Source organism: Acomys minous (assembly GCF_964271855.1).
Source record: "Acomys minous genome assembly, chromosome: 1".
Taxonomy (NCBI): Eukaryota; Metazoa; Chordata; class Mammalia; order Rodentia; family Muridae; genus Acomys; species Acomys minous.
The window spans coordinates 50,096,271-50,119,222 of record NC_140483.1 but is presented as its reverse complement, the minus strand read 5'-3'; the positions used below and the strand labels follow the sequence as shown (position 1 = coordinate 50,119,222).

The 22,952-nt window shown below is 36.0% G+C and overlaps 1 protein-coding gene across 5 annotated transcripts in view; it reads left to right on the top strand.

The window, feature by feature from the left end:
- Nucleotides 1-22,952, top strand: part of KCNT2 (potassium sodium-activated channel subfamily T member 2) — a 332,217-nt gene that overhangs the window by 100,435 nt on the left and 208,830 nt on the right. For all 5 annotated transcript variants that reach the window (XR_014781450.1, XM_084794038.1, XM_084794037.1 and 2 more), the window contains exons 2-5: nucleotides 2,770-2,849; nucleotides 5,748-5,847; nucleotides 14,541-14,589; nucleotides 16,833-16,892. Coding sequence is in view for 4 of the 5 variants with exons in the window: in XM_084794038.1 (XP_084650164.1) it covers nucleotides 2,770-2,849; nucleotides 5,748-5,847; nucleotides 14,541-14,589; nucleotides 16,833-16,892 (289 nt within the window). In the remaining variant the exon portion in view is untranslated. The remainder of the gene's footprint in view (nucleotides 1-2,769; nucleotides 2,850-5,747; nucleotides 5,848-14,540; nucleotides 14,590-16,832; nucleotides 16,893-22,952) is intronic.

The following is a 22,952-nucleotide window of genomic DNA, read 5'->3' as shown; positions in this document are numbered from 1 at the left end:
CTTTATTCTGTTTTATGTGGATTTCATTTTGTTCCTCCCCCACTTTGTTCCTCCTCCTTCTTCCTTTTTGTTCTTCTTTCCCTCTTCTCTTTATCTTGCTCTCCCACCAGCCTCACCCATCCTATATAGCAAAAGAGAATCTACTTCTTGTCTTACCCTCCAGGTGTTTTATTTTTCTCCCTGTATCTAAGACAACAAATCAAAAACATAACATTCTTTTTATTTTTATTGCTATCAATCTTAAAGCCCATTTGAATAAATTTATGTTTCAATATTGGCCATGTTTTACAGCATAACAATAGCTCAGTAAGATCAATAGATTAATTGAAAGTTTTGTTTTGAGTAATTTCATAATTGGATGGAAATTAGGAAGTCATGTAATGGACGACTCACTAACACGCAAAACAGTCTGTGCTCTCAGGAAAGGACTCTCGATGGATGGCAAGCTGTCACTTTATCTTTGGCACGTTTAAATATGTTAGGGAACTCTACATTTCACAATGACACCCATTTCAGATTTAGGAATTCGGATTCCTACTTCTCTTATTCTTTAGAGCAGGAGAATATTCTCTGTCCCATGGTGTGTCTGGTAATGACTTGTCTTTTTAAAAAGATGTTGGCTGGTTTATTCTTCAAGGACAGTCATTCTGTGACTCTTCACAGTTGCCAAACCTCTGTGTGCCTTATAATTTTTCTCTGGTGCCACGCTCTCCACACTCCTAATGATTTTTGCTTAAATAGTCTCATTTTATTGTAAAAATGTTCCTCACAGGGCTCCAGCTACCATCCAGAGAATGGATGGACCTTGTTTATAAATTTGATAATTCTAGGAAGCAAATCAGAATGGCCTTTCCTAAATTACTTGCGTAATAGCCTTGTGTGCTCTCAAATTTTGTTTTGTATCCATAACAAATTTTAACTATTTAAGCTCAGTATCGGTGTTACAATTCCTTCGCTTCAGCTGAACTGACTTTTCATTTGATCAACAAGGGCGACAGAGCTGATGAAGGACTTTGAAGACACAGATTGGGCTCTCGTGAGCATGTGATGCTATAGGGGAGTGAGCATACAGACATCATGATGTTCCAAAGATGCTGGAACTTTTGGATAAATGTTTAGTGAATATAAACTGGATTTTTGACTTCACGCCTCTCTTTATGAATAAGGTGTATAAAGAGATAAATGAAAATACCTTAATAGGAGAGAAAAAAAATTAAGGGATCATCAACTTTTTAAGTTGCAAAAAGTTTGGTTTACCATGAGTAGAATCTTTTTATTCAGCAAAGAATTTTGATTTGTTTCTTAAGTACTCATGATCCTAAATATACATCCTAAATATACAGAATAGAGAGATTGTGTAATTGAACAATAGCATCCCATGCCACTGATTTTCTTCTTTCTGTTTTCCCCCACCCCCACCCACATATGTCTTCTTTAAAAAAAAAAACAAAAACAAGAAAATTAAGGGCATGCAGATGATATGTTCCAAAGTTTGTGATGTTAGAAAAATCTTGAGAAAAATTTGATTGTGTAAGCATTGAAATTCTGACTTAACTGTTTTTGGAATCCAAACTTATAATGAGTGTGCGTGAAACTGAGACAATTGTTAATAGCTAACAAGTCACTCCAGGTGGGATGGAATTTCTTTATTACTATCCAAGAAGTCTGAGTTACATCCTATAATGCTAGAGACGGTAGTGCAAATGGCAATTCATGGCAATACACAGCAGAGGAAGCTGTTGTAGGAATGGCTGACTTTATTTCAGAGTCGATTAAGCCTGGCATCTTAGTGCCATAGTGGGCTTGCTTCTTTATAACATGCTGCTGCTCATTATACCCCCTGTGCTGATTTCTCTCCCCAATTTAATATGAAATGAAACAAATAAACAACTAAGGGAAGTGTTAGCTGATAGGTAGAGTAAAGGGCTTGTTAAAAACTGATACTCAAGTCCTGGCTTATAACCGGATCAAAATGATGCTGCCCAAAGGTGAAGTTTCATTCATCTAGTACGTGTGTGTGTGTGTGTGTGTGTGTGTGTGTGTGTGTGTGTGTGTGTGTGTGTTTAAGGCAGGGTTTCTTTGTGTAGCTTTGGCTGTCCTGGAACTCATACTATAGACCAGGCTGGTGTCGAACTCACAAGAGATCTGTCTGCCTCTCCCTCTCAAGGGCTGGAATTTAAGGCATGTGCCACCACTGCCTGGCTGTCTAGTTCATTCATAAAGCAGGAAAATATCATGGAAAATAATTCTGTGCATATATATGTGTGTGTGTTGCATAGTCATTTAGATATATATTAATGTCTTAAATAATTCTGTGAATTATTAACTTCCTGGTTTAGATAATGAAGTTAAATATACATTGTGTTTGCGGTATCTTTAAGATGAGGAAGCAGGGCTTCTTTTTCTGAAACAGCACTACTGTATTTTATTCAGTTCTTATTTTCTTTTTGTTTGTTTTTTGTTTTGTTTTGTTTTGTTTTTTAAGACAAGGTTTTTCTGTGTAGCCTTGGCTTTGTAGACCAGGCTGGCCTAGAACTCATAAAGATCTGCCTACCTCTGCCTTCCTGAGTGCTAGGATTAAAAAGGTATGTGACTCCATGCCCAGTTCAGTTCTCACTTTCTATGGTATATAATTCACTCCTAATATATGATATACTAACTCATATAGTTTTATTTTTATGTATCTGGAGGACTGCAAAGTTGGTTTCTATTGATTTCTATAAAATAAAGATGCAGTGAGCTTACGTTCATTTTTATTTCTGTTTTCAGGGTCCAAGTTGAATTCTACATGAATGAAAACACATTTAAAGAGAGATTAAAATTATTTTTCATAAAAAACCAGCGATCAAGTAAGTTAGTCCCATCATTGTTTTGTTCTCTGAATGGGAATCTGCCTTAAAATTCCAGCTATGTACTGTCTCACAAAATCATCGTCTGTTTAACAGAATAAAATTGGGAGAATATTTACTGGGGAGTAAATGTAAAAAACAAAAACTGAAGATCCTACATCTAGTAGTTTAAATGTCTCTTTAATATTTTAAGTTTCCAATCTCACACGAGTAAGTAGAGCCCTGTGTACCCCACTTGATTTCTGAAAAATTGTGAGGAATGCAGTTTAAGCAGAGCGCAACTTTAATCTCGGTACTAAGGATCAAAAGTCAAGGTCATGGATTGTGTAATGCACAGGGGTGGGGCTCCTGAGCATCTGTTGACAACCATTAGGTGCTCGGCACAGGGGAGTCATTTTGTTATTTGGTGTAGACACTGGGCAACATTCATGTTCCAATAAATAACCCCTCATCTACACAACCCCAATTAGTCTCAATGGTTTTGAAAACAAAGCAGGATGTGAAAATGGGAGGAGAGCTCATTGGGAAGCAGAAGTAGTAAAGCAAGAGTGGGAAGGGGGAGCGATGGAGCAATTGGGATGACAATGATGATGGTACATTACATGCTTATATGACGCAGGAGACTTTTTAAAACACCATTGTCATTCTTTGCTGCAGAGAGAGTTTGAGGATAGCTTAGACTCCAGAGTGACTACCAAACTACCCTGGATTATAGAGTGAGAACCTGCCTCAAAAATTTCCTCTAATCTATATCAGTGACAACAATAACAGCCCCACAATTTAATTGACTCATGATTTTAAATGTGGAGGTTGTGAAAACTGTCATTGCTTGACAATGGGTCCCAGTCAGTTAGGATGACAGTAAACATCATGTGAACCCTGAGGTGTAAGGATGCATGTTGTTCTTCCTATGGAGACTTGACATTAGGAATTATAGGGTGAATGCCAGAGTTTAACATCCTGAAGATTCTTATTAAGAAATTGGGAAGCTTCAGAGACTGTTTGATCACTGACTTCCTCTTTGGCAGAGAGGCCCTGTGGGAACACAGAGGAAGGGGATACAGGCTATTCAGATGAGACCTGATAGGCTGTGGTCAGATGGTGGGGTAGAAGGACCCTGCCTGCTAGAGGTCTAAGGGAGAGGAATAGGGCAGAAAAGGGACGGAGGATGGGAACAGGAAGACAAGAGTGAAGGGATAACAAGTGGTATTTAATATGAATAAATTATAATAAAAAATTGAAAAAAAATGGGAAGCATTGAAGCAATTGAGGAAATAAGATTGGGAACCCCGCTGTCCACTGCCTAGGTTGAAGGGTGGGTGATACTAGCAACTTTGAACAGTCCTACAGGTTTTTCCCCAGACTGTTTATAGCAACATAATCATTGTCATCAATGCAAGAAACATAAAAGTGTGAACTACACTGGCACAAGAGTTGGGGCTGTGGATTTTAACCCTGGGATAGGTTTACATTGCACTAAATTGAGTTATGTGCCATTAGGTTGCATTCATGGACATAATTCTAGTTAGTGAGAGTACAACCATATCCTGCCTATAGAAAATACGTGAGTAGTTACCCCATACTGGTGACATATGAGATAGTCTCAGGGGGTAGACTAGCCTCAGGGCTAAAGCTAAAGCTGAAAGCAACAATGCCTCCCTGACTTTGTTTCCAGAGAAGACCCATCAGCAGATATTACCTGAAAGGGTTTATTATCTGAATGATGGCTTCTTTCATACCATTAAACACATTGTTAGGCCAGTAATTTAATACTTGCCTGGATAAATAACAGAACCATTTCAATGAAACTGTAAGCTATATGATAAAATAAGCCTTTACAACTTGGTGATGTTTTGGTTCAGAATGTTTTATTATAACAAAAAGATGAAATTAGAGCAAACAGTATCACACAGAAACCCTCAGCACTTTCATAAGACACCTAGAAATGAGAGCACAATTAAATTTTTACTGTTGAGGAACAAAAATTGAGTAAAAAGGTGGCATTTCCATCTAGATTCCATCAATAATTGTTATTGAAAGGCATTTCTCACAATTTTATGTAAAATGTACAAAGCAAATACCACTGATAATTACAGCAATGGTAGTGTGCCTGTTAATCAATGTTGGGCATGTTTACTTAACCTTCATTATCCTTCTTCATCACATATCATGGTCCTCCCACCTGTCACCTAAGCATTTTGTATGGTATATTCATGATGCTCTTAATTTCCCCCCCCCAAAAAATGTGATTCTATTGGCAGTAAGCCTAGTTTAAAGAGCTTCAATTTTCGCAGTTCAGTTATGAGAGAGAATGTTTGTCTATATGTGTATGTATCAGCACAAGCTATTATGACTTCTGTGTGTAAATGGTGATATAATTATTACATAACCTATAATTAGAGATGATATGTATCAAAATATAAATGTAATAGTGAAAGTATCAGACATAATTATATAAACTTGTTTTCCCTATAATCAAATCAGCAAGGTGGTACAGAGTTGTCAGGGTGGAGCCAGCTTGATGTTTGAGCTAGTTAACGTTAGTCTCCAAGCAGTGGTTAAAGCACTTAAAGCTGTAGGTTGACAGACTTGAAGCAACCTTGGCTGGATGTACATTTTGTGGCTTTTTCACTTTTAAAATCCAGATTTTCTGTGTGTAGATTGCTTCCTGTCATTTGTGGCTCATGGTTTCTATGACGCTCACATTTTATTTTAGTATACGGCTAATTAAAATTCAGCTACCAAGAACTTCAGTAAGTTTAGACAATTACGGCATGCACTTTCTGAATAGCTTCTAAGTGCCAAATTGAAAATTGATGTTTTTTTTTAAAACAATTCTTTCTTTCTCTTCTTTGAACCACGTACAAATGAAAACCAACTTTGTTTGTTTGTTTAAAGGTCTAAGAATCCGCTTGTTCAACTTTTCCCTCAAATTGTTAAGCTGCTTGTTATATATTATCCGCGTGCTGCTTGAGAAACCTTCACAGGGAAATGAATGGTAAGGTTTCTCTGTGTGATAGCCACAGTCTTTTAATTGTTTCTAATTATTACAAGTTGAAGGATGTTATCCAGAACTCAGTTTTTAAGGGCGAGAGACATTTGTATGAACTGATTTGATATTTAAGTAATTCATACCTTCCAAATTTGGCGGGTACATTATTAACTAAAGAAAATCTGAACTGTGCCATAAACATACTGTTGTTACTCAGAATGTTGTGAATATTTGCTTCAAATGGGCTCATCTCTCTACAGACTTGAATACCTTTTATTACTGAATTACATATGGTTCACTATGCCAGATTTCTTTACACTTTCTATTACAAAGCACTTGTTACCTTCCAATAAAAACATTCAAGAATCTCTCAAGATGGTTTCAGCCAATGCACATTTATTTAGTCGAGTAATATTAGTTTACTGACATATTTTAGAGTGTTTTCATTTACGATCTTGTTATTCTGCTAAGTTTGTATTTTCGCTATCTCAGTGTCTTTTTTTTTAGGCTCTATCCTTTGCAAGAACACTAGAGAAGAGTCCTGGGTGTGTAATGACATTCATACATAATTTTAATCTCATTAATACCCAAGACTCCTGGTCTTCCTGGTGGGTTTACATTGATATTCAAAGGAGAAACTAAAATTTGATGACTATTTCTTGTTATAAGTTTCTCTCATGAAAGATAAAACAAAAGTACATATGTAAGAGAGTAAATGAGTTTATCATATGTATTTAAACAGGTTTGATAATCTAGCTTGTTTAGAAAATGACTGAGAATGTAAATTAATTTTAAAGGTTTGGAGATTAGATGAGGGTTAGTAAGGGAATAAGTGAAGTTTGGCTTCTATAGCAGTATGTGTGACAATTCTTTATGAAACTGAATTACAGTGACTCACTTTTAGTGAATCCTTGACCTATCTGAGTCACATTACTGTAAGTGAGACTAAAGGGAGGCTCATTGGAACATTCTGTGGTCTTCGGGAATCTCCTGCCTGTGTAAAAGCTGATTGAGAGATCCTGTTAGCATTACATTCATTTCAGGGCCTGTGTTATTTCCTTCACTACACAGCTAATTTTACCATGTCGTTCTCAAGTCAGAAGAAGAGCTTTGCTCATCTTTGCTATTTCTGCTGTGGGGCCTTCATGACCAATCTAATTATGCCTATTTCCCAGTGACCATGGGTGATAATGCTTGACTTTCCTCTACATTCCAAGTGCATTCAGTACTCAGAGTCTCCACTTGGTGGTTCAGAATGCATCTCAAGCTTACCCTATTCCTACCAGCTTCTGCACTGTTCTCCCTTCCACAATGAAGAACCACATTCTCAAGATCCTGTTCTTCCACAGCCTTCTCTAGTGCAGGTGATAAGTACAACTCCACAGCAGCTCAGACCAAAGCTTTTGGAATCTCTCTTACCTCCCAGTTCTGTTTGTTAACAGATGCAAACCCCTGCGAACATTTTCTTGTTCGTACATTCAATATCTGTCTGGATATCAGTTGCTTTTCAATGTACCTCCTCGATGCAGGTCACATACCTTCATCAGGACTGCTGGAGTAGCCTGTTTCATCTATGGCTGCTCATCCTTTGCCCCTTTCCTCCAGATGCTGGCCAAGTGTCTATTCTCACATCCCAGGAGGTAATGCCTACTTCAGGTCCTTCCAGAAACATTTGCTTATTTTTCACTATTGCCTTCATCTCTTTTACATATTGTACACATTTTTCTTATTTGATTTATTGCCGGAGTTTTCCATGAGTATTAGAATAGACAGAGGTCATTGCCCGAATCCTAGAGGCTGACATGGTAAGCCGTAGTTATTTTCTAAACGAGTGAATAAACAGATGTGTAAATGACATAATTTTATATTCTAATTTTACTTATGTCGCCTCAGTAGTTTTCTACTCTAGGTGTGGTGGCCTCCTTAAAGTCACTGGGACATTCTGTGCCCTCCTTTATGTTGAGGGTTCTTAGAAATGTGTTTTCCCTATCTGCCACTCAAAATTAATCCATCTAAACTACTTTTTGTGCTCCTGGGCCCTGCAGGATATCAACTCTGGCTAATATTTAACTATGAAGTTGTTACCAGGCATTGTGCCCTATAGTCAAGGTCTACACTGGGTTGGGAGTCTTAGGTGGCTACTGTCTGCACAGCTTGAAGGTATTTCTCTTAGACATCGTAATGCATTGGTCTTAAAATTCTCATTCCTATTCCAGAATTTGCTGAGATCAAAGACCATGTTGTCTTGTAACTCTCACACTTGGCATTGGTCTTGAGAGGTTCTGTGGCAATTGCTCTCTGTGAATGGAATTATTCTTACCAATTTTACTTATGTTTTGCAGTGAAAACTATCTAAAGATGTAGGTTAGAATAATTACATAGCTCTGTCTTTGTGTCCTTCAAAAGTGTACCCATGAAAATTCTTTTATAAAATACCAATATTGTTTTTAAAACTTAGCAATTTGTGAATGAATGTAGATTACAGAGACCTGAAAATAATAAAGTGACCTGTGAAGGATGCTTGCAAGGGGAAAGTCACTGGTGAATGATAGCAGAGTAAAATTATATTATTTGGAAACATTAGGAGAACAAAGTTTCCTACAATTAACTTCTGTGTAATATTGCTAAGAATATTCAGTCATAATTACAGAGGTTATACATTTGAAAAACCAGATTACCATAATTAAAAAACGTCATAAACTAACTTACGTCTCCATTTCGAGTACACTGTTTTGTTTAGTTTCATTGTCAGTGCCCTCTTGGTTAATGAAAAACAGAAGTGGTCTTTATTGGTACAGGCTCTATTTTAAAATAATGAGGCTAATTCAGCAAAGAGATTTATTTAATTATAGTTCCTGACCTGATAAGGCTGCAGATATTTTGAGCTGTTTTGCTTTATTTTTAAGCCTCTCCCAGGAATCAAACTAATATAAAACAATTATAGTGTGGATAACAGAAAGATAGAAAAATAATTTTACTGTGAATGTCTGACATCATAAGCATTGCAATCATTGATACATGTGGTGTTTAGTTAAGAATTTCAAGGCAGTAGTGCAGGATACTACTCTGTATCATTTATGGGTTTATTGGAAGAAGAACAGTGTGTACTCAGGGCTGTAGAAATTTACATTTCAATTTTATCTAAAGCATGCCTTTGTTTTGACTTTTGAAATTATTATTATTATTATTATTATTATTATTATTATTATTATTATTATTATTATATGGCAGAGATAAGTCAGGAATCACATTAGGATGTCTAGTTTTAATTTACAGCACAATCCAGAATCAACTAGGAAGAAAGTCTCCATAAAAGATTATAAGCAATTGTCTTGATGTCTTGATTATGTTAATTGAGCTGGGAAGACCTGGTCATTTTTCGTGACAATACTAATTTGATTTTACTCTTGGACTGTGTAGAATGGGGAAAGCCAGCTTAGCACGATCATGTATGCATTTCTTCTCTCCCATTGACTATGGTTATGACTAGCTGGTCCAAATCCCTTAAGGGCTGTGATAAAAATCTATCCTGGAATTGTGAGATAAAATAAACTATTGCTGTGCTTAGTTTTGCTGGAGCTCCTGAAAAGGAAAGTGAGGCACACATGAATATTCTTTGAGTTTGAATTTTTTGAATATACACTTATAATTTGTGCCTAACATAACATCTAGTGTGATCAGATTTTAAAGATTATTCCACCTTATTGATACATTATTCAAAGAACAACAGAATCATGGCAATATCTTTTCAATAATGAAAACCTATAGAAATGAATATCATAATACAGCCCCTCCTTTTCCCCCATGTAGTTACTGTGTAGATTCAGACATTGCTAACTAATATCACACAAAATCTCAAACTTTAGTCTTTTCCTTAAGAAATGATCCAATACTGATGTTCTTAATATGTTGCAAACCTTTTCTAATATAAGAATACAACACACACACACACACACACACACAGCCCATGGCATCATTGCACATATATAATACCCATACAAATGAAAATCCCTGTTCTGTGTATTTTTGTGCCCTCAGATGTCTTTAGCATCACAGTTTTGGAAAGAGGAGAGCATGAGGAAAGAACGCAGATTCTAAAAAGTCTTGGAATGTAACAAACTTCCCCTTTACTGAAATCTCATTGAAGTATCTTACATGGGAGTCAGGTCAGACTTTGACTGGACAGGGTCCAGGTGGCTTTTTGTATTCCACTCTGCATGGCTTGGGAAGGGAGAAAGAATGCTCACAATGAATGGAGGCCACACATTCACTCAACACACAGAAAGCCTCTGGATGTTTATTTTTCAAAAGTAGGGTCAGCACCAGCTTGCTTCCTTATTGATTGTCTGACTTGGAGTTGGAGCTCTTTTATTTCTAGTGCTTTGCAAGGTTATGCTTTTGAGAAATGTTTCCAGCATGTAGGCTACAATATACTATGTGTATATTCTGGTCAGTACTAAATTATGTATGGCCTAGCGATGTCAGCCTACTAGTATAGGAACTGCTTAGATTCTCTTGTGTGTTGTGTGTTGAGAGAGTTTTTAATTCACTAGCCTGGCTTAGGTACTGCATAGCACAAGCCTGTATTGGTCACTCATTTTAAGAACTATGAAGAGTCTTTGAGCCTTCTGTTGATTATGCTCCACATGTCGACCTGGTTACTCTGATGTGTGTATTTAAACTCTTGGACTTTGTTCTGAAAATGCCACCCCATGAAACACTTGAGATGTTAAGCTTGTTCTGGCACTTTGAGCATCTATTTTCCTTCTTGTTAGCAAAGGAAATGTGAAAAGTCACTGCACCTGCATGCCATTAATTTTCTACATTTGACTGTTTCTATCCATGCACTGTTTGATATGGCTCTTCTTCTATTTTAATAATGCTTAATTCATGAACTTGACCTACTTGCATAATCAGATTAAGCATAAATTATTTGCATTTGCATTTTATTATTTTTATTGCTTCATTTCAATTACCAATATTTCTAAAAACCAAAATTGTTCTCTATTATTTGGTGATGGGTTCATGTAGATTCTCTCTATGTGCACACACATGGCACTTGCCAATGTATGTGATTAGCACTCATTGTTCATGAATGCTGTCATAGTTATTACTCTGTAATCTTGATGATGATCATGATGCTTGGTTGTTGGGCTCTCAGAAAGAGTTCAGTTACTTTCCTCTTATAAATAATACTGTAGTAAATGTTACACATATATTATTGTTTTTTCCCTTTTCCTTTTTATTGTCAATGAGATCATTTGTCTATCACTGTGGTATAGATGTCAGTTCTGATTTGTGAGAGGGTTTATCTAAATATTTGTAGGGTTAATAACTCATTCTTGTTGGGGTCATGAAGACTGAAGATGTCATCCTGTAACTAGACAAGGACTCCTAGTGGTGGGAAGGGAACACCAACTCACCCAAAAACACTTCGACCCCAAACTTACCCTGCCTACAAGATGTCCAGGCATAAAGATAGAGGAGAGATGGAGGGATTGTCCAACCAATGCCTGGCCCAACCTAAGACCCACCCCATGGAGGAGATCCAACCCCTGACAGTAACAAAGACATTCTTCTATGCTTGCAGATAAAAGCCTAGCATAGCTGTCCTCTGAGAGGCTCCACCCAGCAGCTTTTTGAAACAGATGCTGAGACTCACAGCCAAACACTGGGTAGATCACAGGAAGACCAGTGGAAGAATAGGGGGAAAGAGAAAAGGGAGGGGGACAGGAGCTCCACAATAAGACCTGTAGGGCCAACTAACCAGGGCCCAGCGGGCTGGTGGAGACGGAAGTGCCAACCATGGACCATGCATAGACTGGACCTAGGCCCCCTACACAGATGTAGCCAATTGGCAGCTCGATCTTCATGTGGGTCCCCAAGTAAGGAGAGTGTGGCCTGTCTCTGACATGGACTCTGTTGCTTACTTTTTGATCACTTCCCCCTGTTGGGGCTGCCTTGCCAATCCACAGGGAAAGAGGATGAGCTCAGTTTGATCGACTTGATGCACTTACTTGGGCTTGGATGGGCTCCTTTTTTCTGTGGGGTAGGGAAGGGGGAATAGGGACAAGAGGAAGGGACAGAAAGGAGGGGTCTGTGATATGGGATGTAAACTAAATAAAAATCATTTTTTATATTTTATAGTTCTGACAATAGCTTTTTACAAAAATGCACATTTTATATATATTTATAGACTTTTATCTTAAGGTGGCAGAAAACACTAATTTCGTATCCTTTAAACATGGATATTAGAGATTTATAGATTCTTTAAATATGTTATAAATATTATATGATATCATGGTTGCAAATCTTATTTCAATTCAAAAGTACTAGTTTAAACATTCCACAGTCTCTTTTCCTGGTTTACCAAGATAAAATTTAGCCTAAAACATCCTTCATAGATATAACTATATCTTATATCCATGGTAATTATCAGTTATTTTTCAGTGTTGACTTTAGCAGTTTATCTTATTGTTATCAAATGATTGATATCTATTTGATTATTTATAAACCTTGTGACACTTCTTTCTGTCTTAATTTTGTGTTATTTATTTATGTGTGGATGTTTTGCCAACACGTATGTCTGTGTGGCATCTGTATGCTTGGTTCCTTCATTGGACAGAGACTATCAGATCTTCTCTAAGTATAGTTATAGACAGTTGTGAGCTGCCATGTAAGTGCTAAGATCAAATCAAGGTCCTCTGGAAGAGCAACCAGTGCCGTTAACCACTGAGCCGCCTCTCCAACCCCAACACCTATCTTTTGTATTAACTGATTAATACTGAGCCAATATCTTCTTTTTTATTTCTTGTTTCTTGTGTTAAAGAAAACACAGAAGAAATGTTTTTTAGGAAGGATGGCAAACTCACAACTATACATTTTCTTTTCTGACCCTTCCATCATTCATATTGGCTGACTAGTCTGTTGTGTGTGTGTGTGCACTAAGTGAAGTACTGCATTTATAATAGTGAGTAAAGCAGACATAATATTTGATGTTATAGATTTTGTAACTTGGGAGGGAGATGCCCATTAAATAAATAAGTTTCAGTCACGATGAGTGGCAGCAGAAATTTGAGAAGAGACAAAGCTGAAGACAGGGATTAACAGCATCGATCAGGAAATCCTCAGAGAGTTCCCTGAGTGGACATGCTCTGCAGAGTTCTAGAGGAGGGAAGAACAGGCAAAAGAAGCTTGAGCAAGGATGGCGCACGTCACACATGGAAAATGCCAAAGACTTCCATCCATATCAGGGGGTTTAGTCTTTATTTTTAAAAGGCAAAAATTGTAGAGGGATCTGATCCAAAATATTTATATAATAAGAGAAATTACTGCAATTCCAATATAAAAATTGTAGAAGGAAAATGAATTGATTTTGGAAGATTTTAGAAACTAATAAGATTTCAAAAGGGCCAAACTGAAAAACAAAACCTGTAGCTTAGAGGAAGGGGCCAGTGTGGTGAAGATTAGAATAGATGGATTCTATAAGTACTTGATGGGGTTTGGAAGTAGTGATGGGTGTGGGAAGTGCTTGCACATGCAGAGGGGCAGTGTCTGAGAGCAGGCACAGCAGATTGCAGGTCATTAACTGAAATCTACAGTGATAAACACGCACCAGACTTTGAGAGGAAATCCAAGGCTTGCGCTGGAGTAATTGAAGATGTTATTTAGCCAGATAGATGTGACACCGTGAAACTCTAGAGTACAATATAGTAATGTTCACCACAGTGGATTTCTGTGGTCTAATAAGGTTTTTAAAGTAAGCAATAAGAAGAAGAGTTTGTGGTTCTCTTATTATTCTATATATTACAAAAACAAAATCCCAGCACTTGGAAACACACTCAATGCCTTATGAGACTTCTCACTTTTCATAACTACAAAGAGTGGATGGCGTTATTTGTATTGATGGGTTACTTTTGCTTCATAGAAAATGACATTGCAACAATTTTCATCTTTTCCTGAGTAGATTTTATTTTTATGAATGACTTCCAGTTCAATCACATACACACACACACACACACACACACACACACACACACACACACAGACACACATGTAATTAGTGCTATGTTAACTCCATCATAGTGTTCATTGGAAAGTTTAACCATTTTATTAACATCAGAATGAGCAACATTTAAAGAAGACTCTTAAAGACAATTATTTCCCATTAGGACATCATCTTACTTAATAGTACACATGACCTCAGTCAACATGATTTTTGTATGTTAGGTTAAGTCTTTTATCGAAATGCAAATGTGAAGTGTTAATGTGCTATAAACTTTCAGTTACTGATTATTGTGAATATTTATATTGTTCATTATGTATTATGCAAGTACAAATACTTTTAAAAATAACAGTCTTTACATTAGAAGAAGAGCCTTTAATGAACTTTTAGTGGATAATAAAGCAAAGATCGTGAGATGTTGTTGCAGGCCTGTGTATCATTCTCACTAATTGCTTGCTTTATTTTGCATTTACTATTAACAGTAATAAAAATGAAAATGTTTTTATGGAAGTAGAAATGAATATAAGTAAAGGAGCTGAATCCATTATATTACCTAATGTTTCTCATGTTGATTTCTGTATTTAATCGTCATTTATATAATAATTGCTATTTTAATACTTTTAAATATAATCGACTTTTTAAATGGATTTTTTTGCATTCGAAAAAACTAAAATTTTAATTTTTCTTTCCATAGGTCTCACATATTTTGGGTTAACAGAAGTCTACCTTTATGGGGCTTACAGGTTATGTACAAGTTTATTTTATTTCTATATTTTTGGATTCATTCATATTTTACACTATTGGAATGTGGGCTGTTGATGTTCAAGTTGAGTTTGCCTTTATTGCATATATTTATACACACCATAGGCTAACATTTCTTCTTGTTTTCCCCTTCTACCTTTTGAAACTTTCCTTGCAAATCTGAATTAAAGAACATCGGAAGATTAAAACAACAACAACAAAAACAAACCAAGAGTCATGTACCTCCTTTAAGAGCAGTCAAGCACCACAACCGTGGCTACTTTTAATCTAGAGAAATGTGGTAGAAGCTAAACAAATGAATGTATAAGCTTAGAAACCACACAGATGATAGTGTAAAAAAAAAAAATGAAAAGAGTACGCAGCATGTCAATGGAGTCCTAAAAAAGTCAAAATATAAACAAGAGGCATGCACGTCTGAACCCAGGGCTCCACACAGTCGGCTGCCTAGCCTTCATTCTTGTTTCTATTAGACTTAATGCTTAACATTATTTGTATAAAACCCTATCACTTCTTATTTTTTCTGGGTCTCAGATAATTTTTTTTAACCTTCTGTTAGTTCTTAGATGTGCAAATTAACTGGAAGAAAGGATCACTAACACAAAGACTTGGATGTTGTAGGATTCTTGCCTGTGTTCAACTTCTAGTGCAATGATACTTAGAGAAGGAGTTTGAGCACCCTAAAATGCCTTGCTGATCCTTTCCACATAATGTGTGACAATGATTGATTTTGAAAGTGCAGTGTGATTATACCTACACATAAAAATTTTTTAAGCTCACTTCATGTTTTGCTTAAGTGGTTTAATTTTGTTTTACATTAGTGGTTTTCATGTGTGGATTTCAACCCATTGGCAAGCCTCTATCTCCGAAAATATTTACATTATGATTCATAACCTTAGCAAAATTACAGTTATGAAGTAACAATTAAAATAACTTTATGGTTGGAGGTCACCACAATATGAGGAACTGTATGAAAAGGCTGCAGGGTTAGGAGGTTGAGACCCACTTGTTTACACTGACTTCTATTGCAGTGTCAATTAGTATACAAGAAATCCTTCTCAAATACCTTTCCCAAAATTAGATGGTCGTTAACTATAGTCTTATGTCTCTCATGTAACTCCTATATCCTTCTTTAATAAAAGTAAATTAATACTTTATAAAGACATAGGGTTGATTTTATTTAAATTTAAAATTGCTTTTATTTAAGTTAAATACTATCCTGAGTAATATGTATAATAGCTTTTCATAATTTAAAAAAAATTACATACCAGGAGCTATTAGAAAATAGATGATCATAACGGAGGATTTGTGGAGAAAAACAAAATTCCACGAAATACCTTTTCTGATGGTAAGAAACCTTAATTACACAATAAATATAGTTGATATTTGAATCATTTCCTGTTTGTGTTTGCATATTTTATTCATGCCTCCATTTTAAACTAATGAGAAGATAGGGTGTGCCTCCCAGAGGAAAGCACTTGCCTGGAATGTATGAAAAACATTGTAATTAGTTCACTTACATAATAAAGACACACCACTGAGCAACATTTCCTGGATTTCTATGTCCAGTTTTCTGCTCCAGTGTTTTCTGACAGTAGTAGTAAAGATAGCACATGCTGCAGAGTACATATAGAAGGGAGCTTGTTCTAATGACAAAAAATGAGAATTTCCAACCGTAAAGGCCCAACTGGTCATAGAATTGGCCTGTCATCCTGAAGGACCCTGCGTGGCTGAAATGGCCCTGTCTTCGTAAACTCAAGGATGTTGGCATTACAGATTGGCTGAGGTGGAATGAAATGATTTGGTGCACTCAGAAACTTGGCTTTGGTGTTCTGAAGGGAAACTCCTATTTAGACTATGAGCAAAGGGTTTGTGTCTGATCCTAATTTTCTTGCATCTTGCCCATTTTACCCAGTATGAGTATTCAACTCACATCTTTATATTTAGAACAATGAATCAAAATTATTTATTGAGAATATATGAAATTATGAGAACTAAGCTGTAGTATACAAGGAAGTTAAAATATTGTGTATATCCTTTGATCGGCAAATTGAAGTTTATGTAGTAGGACCACTTATATCATATGTATGCATATCATGTGCAGATATGTACAATTGTATATATATGTGTACACAATCTCGCATATTTGTATATAGTTAATAGCACATCATGAAAGTATATTTTATTTACCGTGCATTTTCTCATTAGGTTACAATTTGTTTTTCAGGTCTCAGTGGCATTGATCAGTCTATTTGAAACAATACTCCTTGGTTATCTCAGTTATAAGGTAAGGTAGTCAGTTTTGTACTCTAGAACTCACTGCTAGCATTTACCAAGTTTTCTTTTTATAATTCATACTTGGGGATAAGGCAGGCTATTCTTAAACCACTTTAATTATTCGGAGCCTCTCTAGAAAGTGATAAAAAATGTAGTAATATGGTAGGACTTTCCTTGATGTCTTAGAAGTACTTCACTTATTCCTTTGTGTTTGCTTACCATTATATGCATGCCTCTATTGAGACGGTGGAATAGTCCTCATTTTTTTTTCTTTCTTCTTAATCTCTTTTCTTAATCTGTTAAAATTAGAAAAAACCCTGGTCTTTTAGGAGTTATTTTAATAAATTATTTTAATGACTGGTAAAGTTTTTTTTTTTTTTGGTTAACACAGTTTATCAAGTATTTATGAAGCTCTGTTTAATGAACTCTATACTTCATGGGTCTTCTCAGTGCGCTTACAATCTGGAAAAATAGAATCATTGGGAAAATAATGCAGATAACTACCATATAAACCAGAACACAAGAAGTAGTTTTTGGCAGAATATATATATATATATATATATATATATATATATATATATATATATATATATATATGTGATGGGTTCAGGAAAAGTTGTATCTTAGGATAAAAGGTCTTTAAAGTTGGCAGAGTTGCATCAGTGACTTTAATAAGGCAACGTGAGAAGACAGGGACATTGGTATTGATAAATTAGCTAAAGTGTAAATAAAAGAATGTGTCTATGAAGAGGAGGAATGGCAAATGATTACATTTGGTTAAAACATGGATTCCTTGTTTGGCAACATAGAATGGGAAATGGTCAGAACCTCTAGGTAACACAACCCCAAATCACATCTCACATTAAAGACCATGTGATTGCTTGACAAAGGAAGCATTATGGAGAAAAATCAATAGTGAATCAGGGCATGGTTCACCACTATGATTGTAGGCTTCGGAGACAGAATCAGAAGGATCAAGAAATCAAAGGCAATTAAGGCCTTAAGTTGAGGAGTAGATTCAATAATCTACTATTTGTTCTATCATCCCTATATATTTTGATATTCCCCATTCTTTCTTTTCAACCCCTGTCTCCAAACGTAAAAAAAGAAAGATAAGAGCCGGGCATGGTGTCACACACTTTTAATCCCAGCACTCGAGAGGCAGAGGCAGGTGGATCACTGTGAGTTCGAGGCCAGCCTGGTCTACAAAGCAAGTCTAGGACAGCCAAGGCTACACAGAGAAACCCTGTCTCCAAAAAAAAAAAAAAAAAGATAAAGAAAAGGAGAGAAATCCCTGGGTCCAACCTTGCTTTCTCTCTGAATAACACCAATATAATTTATAACCATTCCCAATGAAAATAAACATCCATAGTCCAAGAAAACAACCCCCAAACCTCCCAACCCCTTTAAGGGAAATAGGGTGTTGTTCTCTTAATGTTTCTTCCAGGTGGTTTTGGACAAATAATACCTCTGTACGGGCCCAAATAAAATTGGGGAAAATGATTAAACAAGCTAGGAATAGCATTTGTGGTCCAGTTTCTAAATTTCGAGCAATTCCAGGCTTAATAGAAGTCTTCTGTGGGAGTCTGCAATGCTGGACCAATTGGGATTGGAAGCTCTCTTCGAAGCTGTCCTGTTCTGATGAGACACAGCAGCTGAAACACTTGGTGCTGGAACATGAAGGATACAGGATGTCAGCATTCAGCATGCTGAGAGGAATGAATCTTGTCAGTTCTGACCCAAAGTCGGTGTCTGGTTCTTTTGTTCTGAAGTCATATAATTTCTCACAAACGTTATACAGTCCTAAAATTACAAATGTATGAGGCGTGCGGGATGCACAGAACAATGAAGGCTAGTCCCCTGCTCTTTGTATGAGCAGAAGAAAGAAACCTGTAAATCTTCATTCCTGTCCTATGAGGTCACAGGGATTCTGTAACCCACAAGAAGCACAGTCTATGCATAGACATTCATAACTCGGCCAGTCTCAGAGCCATTCCCATGCAGCGGGATTAGCAACGTAAGTTACCTGCTTTTTCTGAAGTCTGAATTCTTTACATCCCAATTGTAGCCCCATCCCTCATTGCCTCCCAAAGCCCCGCTTTCATATGAGGACGGGGGAGGCAATAAAGGCTATTTAGAAGCTAGAGAAGAAAGCTAAGAGTCATGCATATTTAAGTTACTTAAAAAGTCATGTCTCAGTGATATTCTGTATTGGCGGATGGAGAGACGTTTAACACTCTGTATCTCCTGTTAGAGAGTGTGTACTATAAGTTTGTCCTGATGAACAGACAATTCTAAATTCTCAACTACTTAAAGGTGAAAAATAAAAGTGCTAGGAATATCTTTAAAGTTGTGTAATCTTCAGCTGTGTGGTAATTGTTGTTGAACGTAAGGCACAGGATGGATATATTTAACTTACTAGACATGCAGGATTTTTTTGGGAAATCAGTTGTCTCTTTCACTTGGGTTTGCTTATTTGCATAGCCAAGTATTAATATTAATTCATGATTGTATTTCCTCCAAATTTCAACTAAAGTTGATATGAACATTTTTTTTTCTGCTTTGCTAAAAGGACTTCTTGCTCTGATTGAAGAAGCCATTTAAAATATACAAAGATATTCAGGATAATTTTTCATTGCAATTATATGCTGATGACATTCATAATTAATTTCTTCCTATCATTGATAAAATGAGAGCAGAACATTACAAGGCTTAGCAGGCACGGCATGATGATATATAATATTTCTATCTGACCCCTATAAAGTTTAATGGCTTAGCTGGAGGAGAAATACATGTTAAAGTCCAAAATGTTACAAAGGAAATAGAAAGGATAAAAATAATTTGTGACAGTAGAAGACATTTCTATTATCTTCTTTTCCTCTCATAAATTTAGTCAAAGTCATAAACTCTTTGACACAGCAAGTGCAGTGTTGAATAACCTTTTTTGGAGCGAATTAATTAAATAATTGGTAACAATTCATGGCATATAAATGAGAATCTAAAATGGGTTCCTTTCTACACACTAGGGTCTTTAAAAAGTCAAAAACAGCCTTGCAATAATGATAGTTATTTGCATTACAGGTTGTATCATTACCTAACATTATTTGCTACCTAAACATCTGAAATATTAATGTGAATAGCCAGTTTCTTATATATTTCTTATATGTGTTTGCAGAACAGATTGGTATTCAGATATTTAATATTTTAAAACATATACGACATTAAAGGAGCTTTTAAATTCCCCCAACATAATACACTCTAAAATGAGAATAAATTAGTTTTTTAAATTAAAAAAAAAGTTTATTGTCTTATGGAGTCAGAGAATGAAATTAGCAAAATTTGAAAGTGCATGTGGAAATGAGCTTATAATGAATTTAAAATCCATGGCATGATGAGTCTTATTCTCCCTTATTCTCTCTGCTCGCTAGTACTTTCATTCATGTTTATAGCTGCTTGACAAAAGACAGTAATTGCTCAACACTCAAGTTCTTATTCATCTGGCACCATCAATGCCTTCTAAGTCTTTATTAAATGCTTTCGAGATGAAACTCCATTTATACATACATATTCACTATCAAAAGGAAACCGACATGAATATCAGCATGGTTTTGAGATCTCTACAAACAAAAATTCATAACGTCTAGAAGCTTTGGTTAAGTCTCTGATTCTTTGTTCCATAATTACTCCAAAAAAGTATTAATTCTGAGAAATTTATCACCATAACAATTTATCTGAAAAAAATCCTAAGGTATTTTTTAGATGGTGACAAGTATGTCTAAATGCTTTGGACTGTTTGCCATGCCTTGACATTTAAAATTTACATATTGCTAATCATACATTTAATGCTATAAGTATTACTGTTGGAATCTATTTAAAAAACACCAACTGTCAGATTTTTTTTATTATGTAAGGTAGGCAATATTGTTTTTAATCCCTTAAGAATAAAATGTTTAACTCACACACCTAAGGATGAAGAAAGATTACAGAAGAGAGGGTGGAGAGATTGTAAATGCCAGAGGATCAGCGGTTTGTTGTGATATTGTATTTTCTAGTAACATTAGAGACTGTACCAGTAAACTCTCATCAACATATCTGCACATACATGAGCTAAACAGGATGATACCAAACTGGATGTGGGACAGTTCACAAAGTGTTGACACTACCCAATGAAATACAAGCAACTGAGGAAAACTGGGAACAGAGAAGGAGATCCTCCCCAAGAAAAAGTGCTCTAACAGATTGTCCATAGATAAGCAATCATCCCTGAAAACATACATACAAAAGTAACATTATATGGACTCATCAGGTTATATTAGGGAATTTGTATGTACATATAAATGTTTATATTCTTTCAATGATAACTGATTAAAAAACAGGATATAAATTTAAAGGAAAATGGGAAGGACTATAAGCAAGGGTTTGGAGGGAGGAAAGAGAAGAGAGAAATATAATTAATATACAATTTCAGAAACAAAGAAACACAAAAGAATAAAATTTTCATATATAATTTCTATGTTCAAAATGGGCTTTACAACAACTAGATTGCTATATTTAGTTCTCCAACTTTTATAGTGCTTTTTGGAATTGACTTCTGCTTTCCTTGGTGATAATATCCAGCACATTTTCTGTTGTGTATTTTGCTACAGTTTGATTAAGGACTGACATGCACATGGTAACTGAAATGGTTGGCTTAAGGTTTATTTATGTTTTATTGAATTCTGCCAATAAGAATAACCTATTATTACACCGGTAGAACTGGTAGAAAATTATCTCTTAGAAGGAACAATTGTCTTGAGTTTCCATCATGAACGTGAAATTAAGTGAAATAAGTGTTTGATATGATTTTGAGAAGCACTTGTCTTTGGATATTATTCATAGTTCGCTACATAGTGGCATTCTATCAATGCATGCTCTTTTTTTATTATCATAATTTGATTTTGTCCTGTAGATTCTTATGATGCAGGTCCACTAGGAATTCCTAATGGCCAGTGAAACTCATGGATCTTTTCCACATTTATTTATAATAACTATTTTAGGGAAGATAATTTACAAATGCATCACTTAGTTCAGAAGATAACCTGACACCTAAGTATTAAGCAAACTGAACACAACTTAAAATATATGTGTTTATTTTTAGCCATAAACACATTATTCCTCTAAACAGTTTGACCATGAAGATTAGTCCTCAGTGGGAAGTTCATTCAGTTGTGGCAACACGACACACACACACACACACACACACACACACACACACACCAGCCACGGTGTGGTTGGCATATTATGTGTATTTAGGAATGGAACTTCATCCTCTGTGTCACCTGTGTGAGAAACAGAGCAAAGCATCTTGAGCAATTTTGTGTTGCTCACTGTGTGTGGTTTAAAATCTCTAGTGTGGCTGGGCATGGTGGCACAAGCCTTTAATCCCAGCACTCAGAAGGCAAAGGCATGGGGATCGCTATGAATTCAAGGTCAACCTCGTCTCTAAAGTGAGTCTAGGACAGCCAGAGCTGTTGCACAGAAAAACCCTGTCTCAAAACAACAACAACAACAACACAAACACACAAACTCTCTAGTGTGCAAGTTGTATCAAAGCTTTATCTGGGGGCCATTTCTTTCCTAGAATGACTGTGATGACAGGGCGACGCAAGAAAGAGAAAGCAAAATAAAACAAAAGAACAATAAAATTCCTGAAAGTAATTTAGTATGTAAAATGAAGTCAGGGAAGAAGGCCACTTGAAGACATGTATACAGAGGCACACACTGACACATGTTAGGATCAAAATGACTTGGGAGGTGGCATGGCTTTTAAAATAGAGGAGGGAGGCTAGAAAGTTGGCTCAGTGCTTAAAGAGTACTTGCTGCTCATCTAGATGCCATGAGTTTGGTTTCCATCACCCAAGGCAGGTGGCCAACAAAGTCTCTGTAACCCCAACTCAAGGAAATCTATAATGCCTCTGTTCTTCTTGGGCACCCATTCTCATCTGTAGATAACTACATGTAGTTAAAATTAAGTAAAATATAAAAATAGGGAGCTCAATATACACCTTACATTGTAATAGTACTTTTTCAT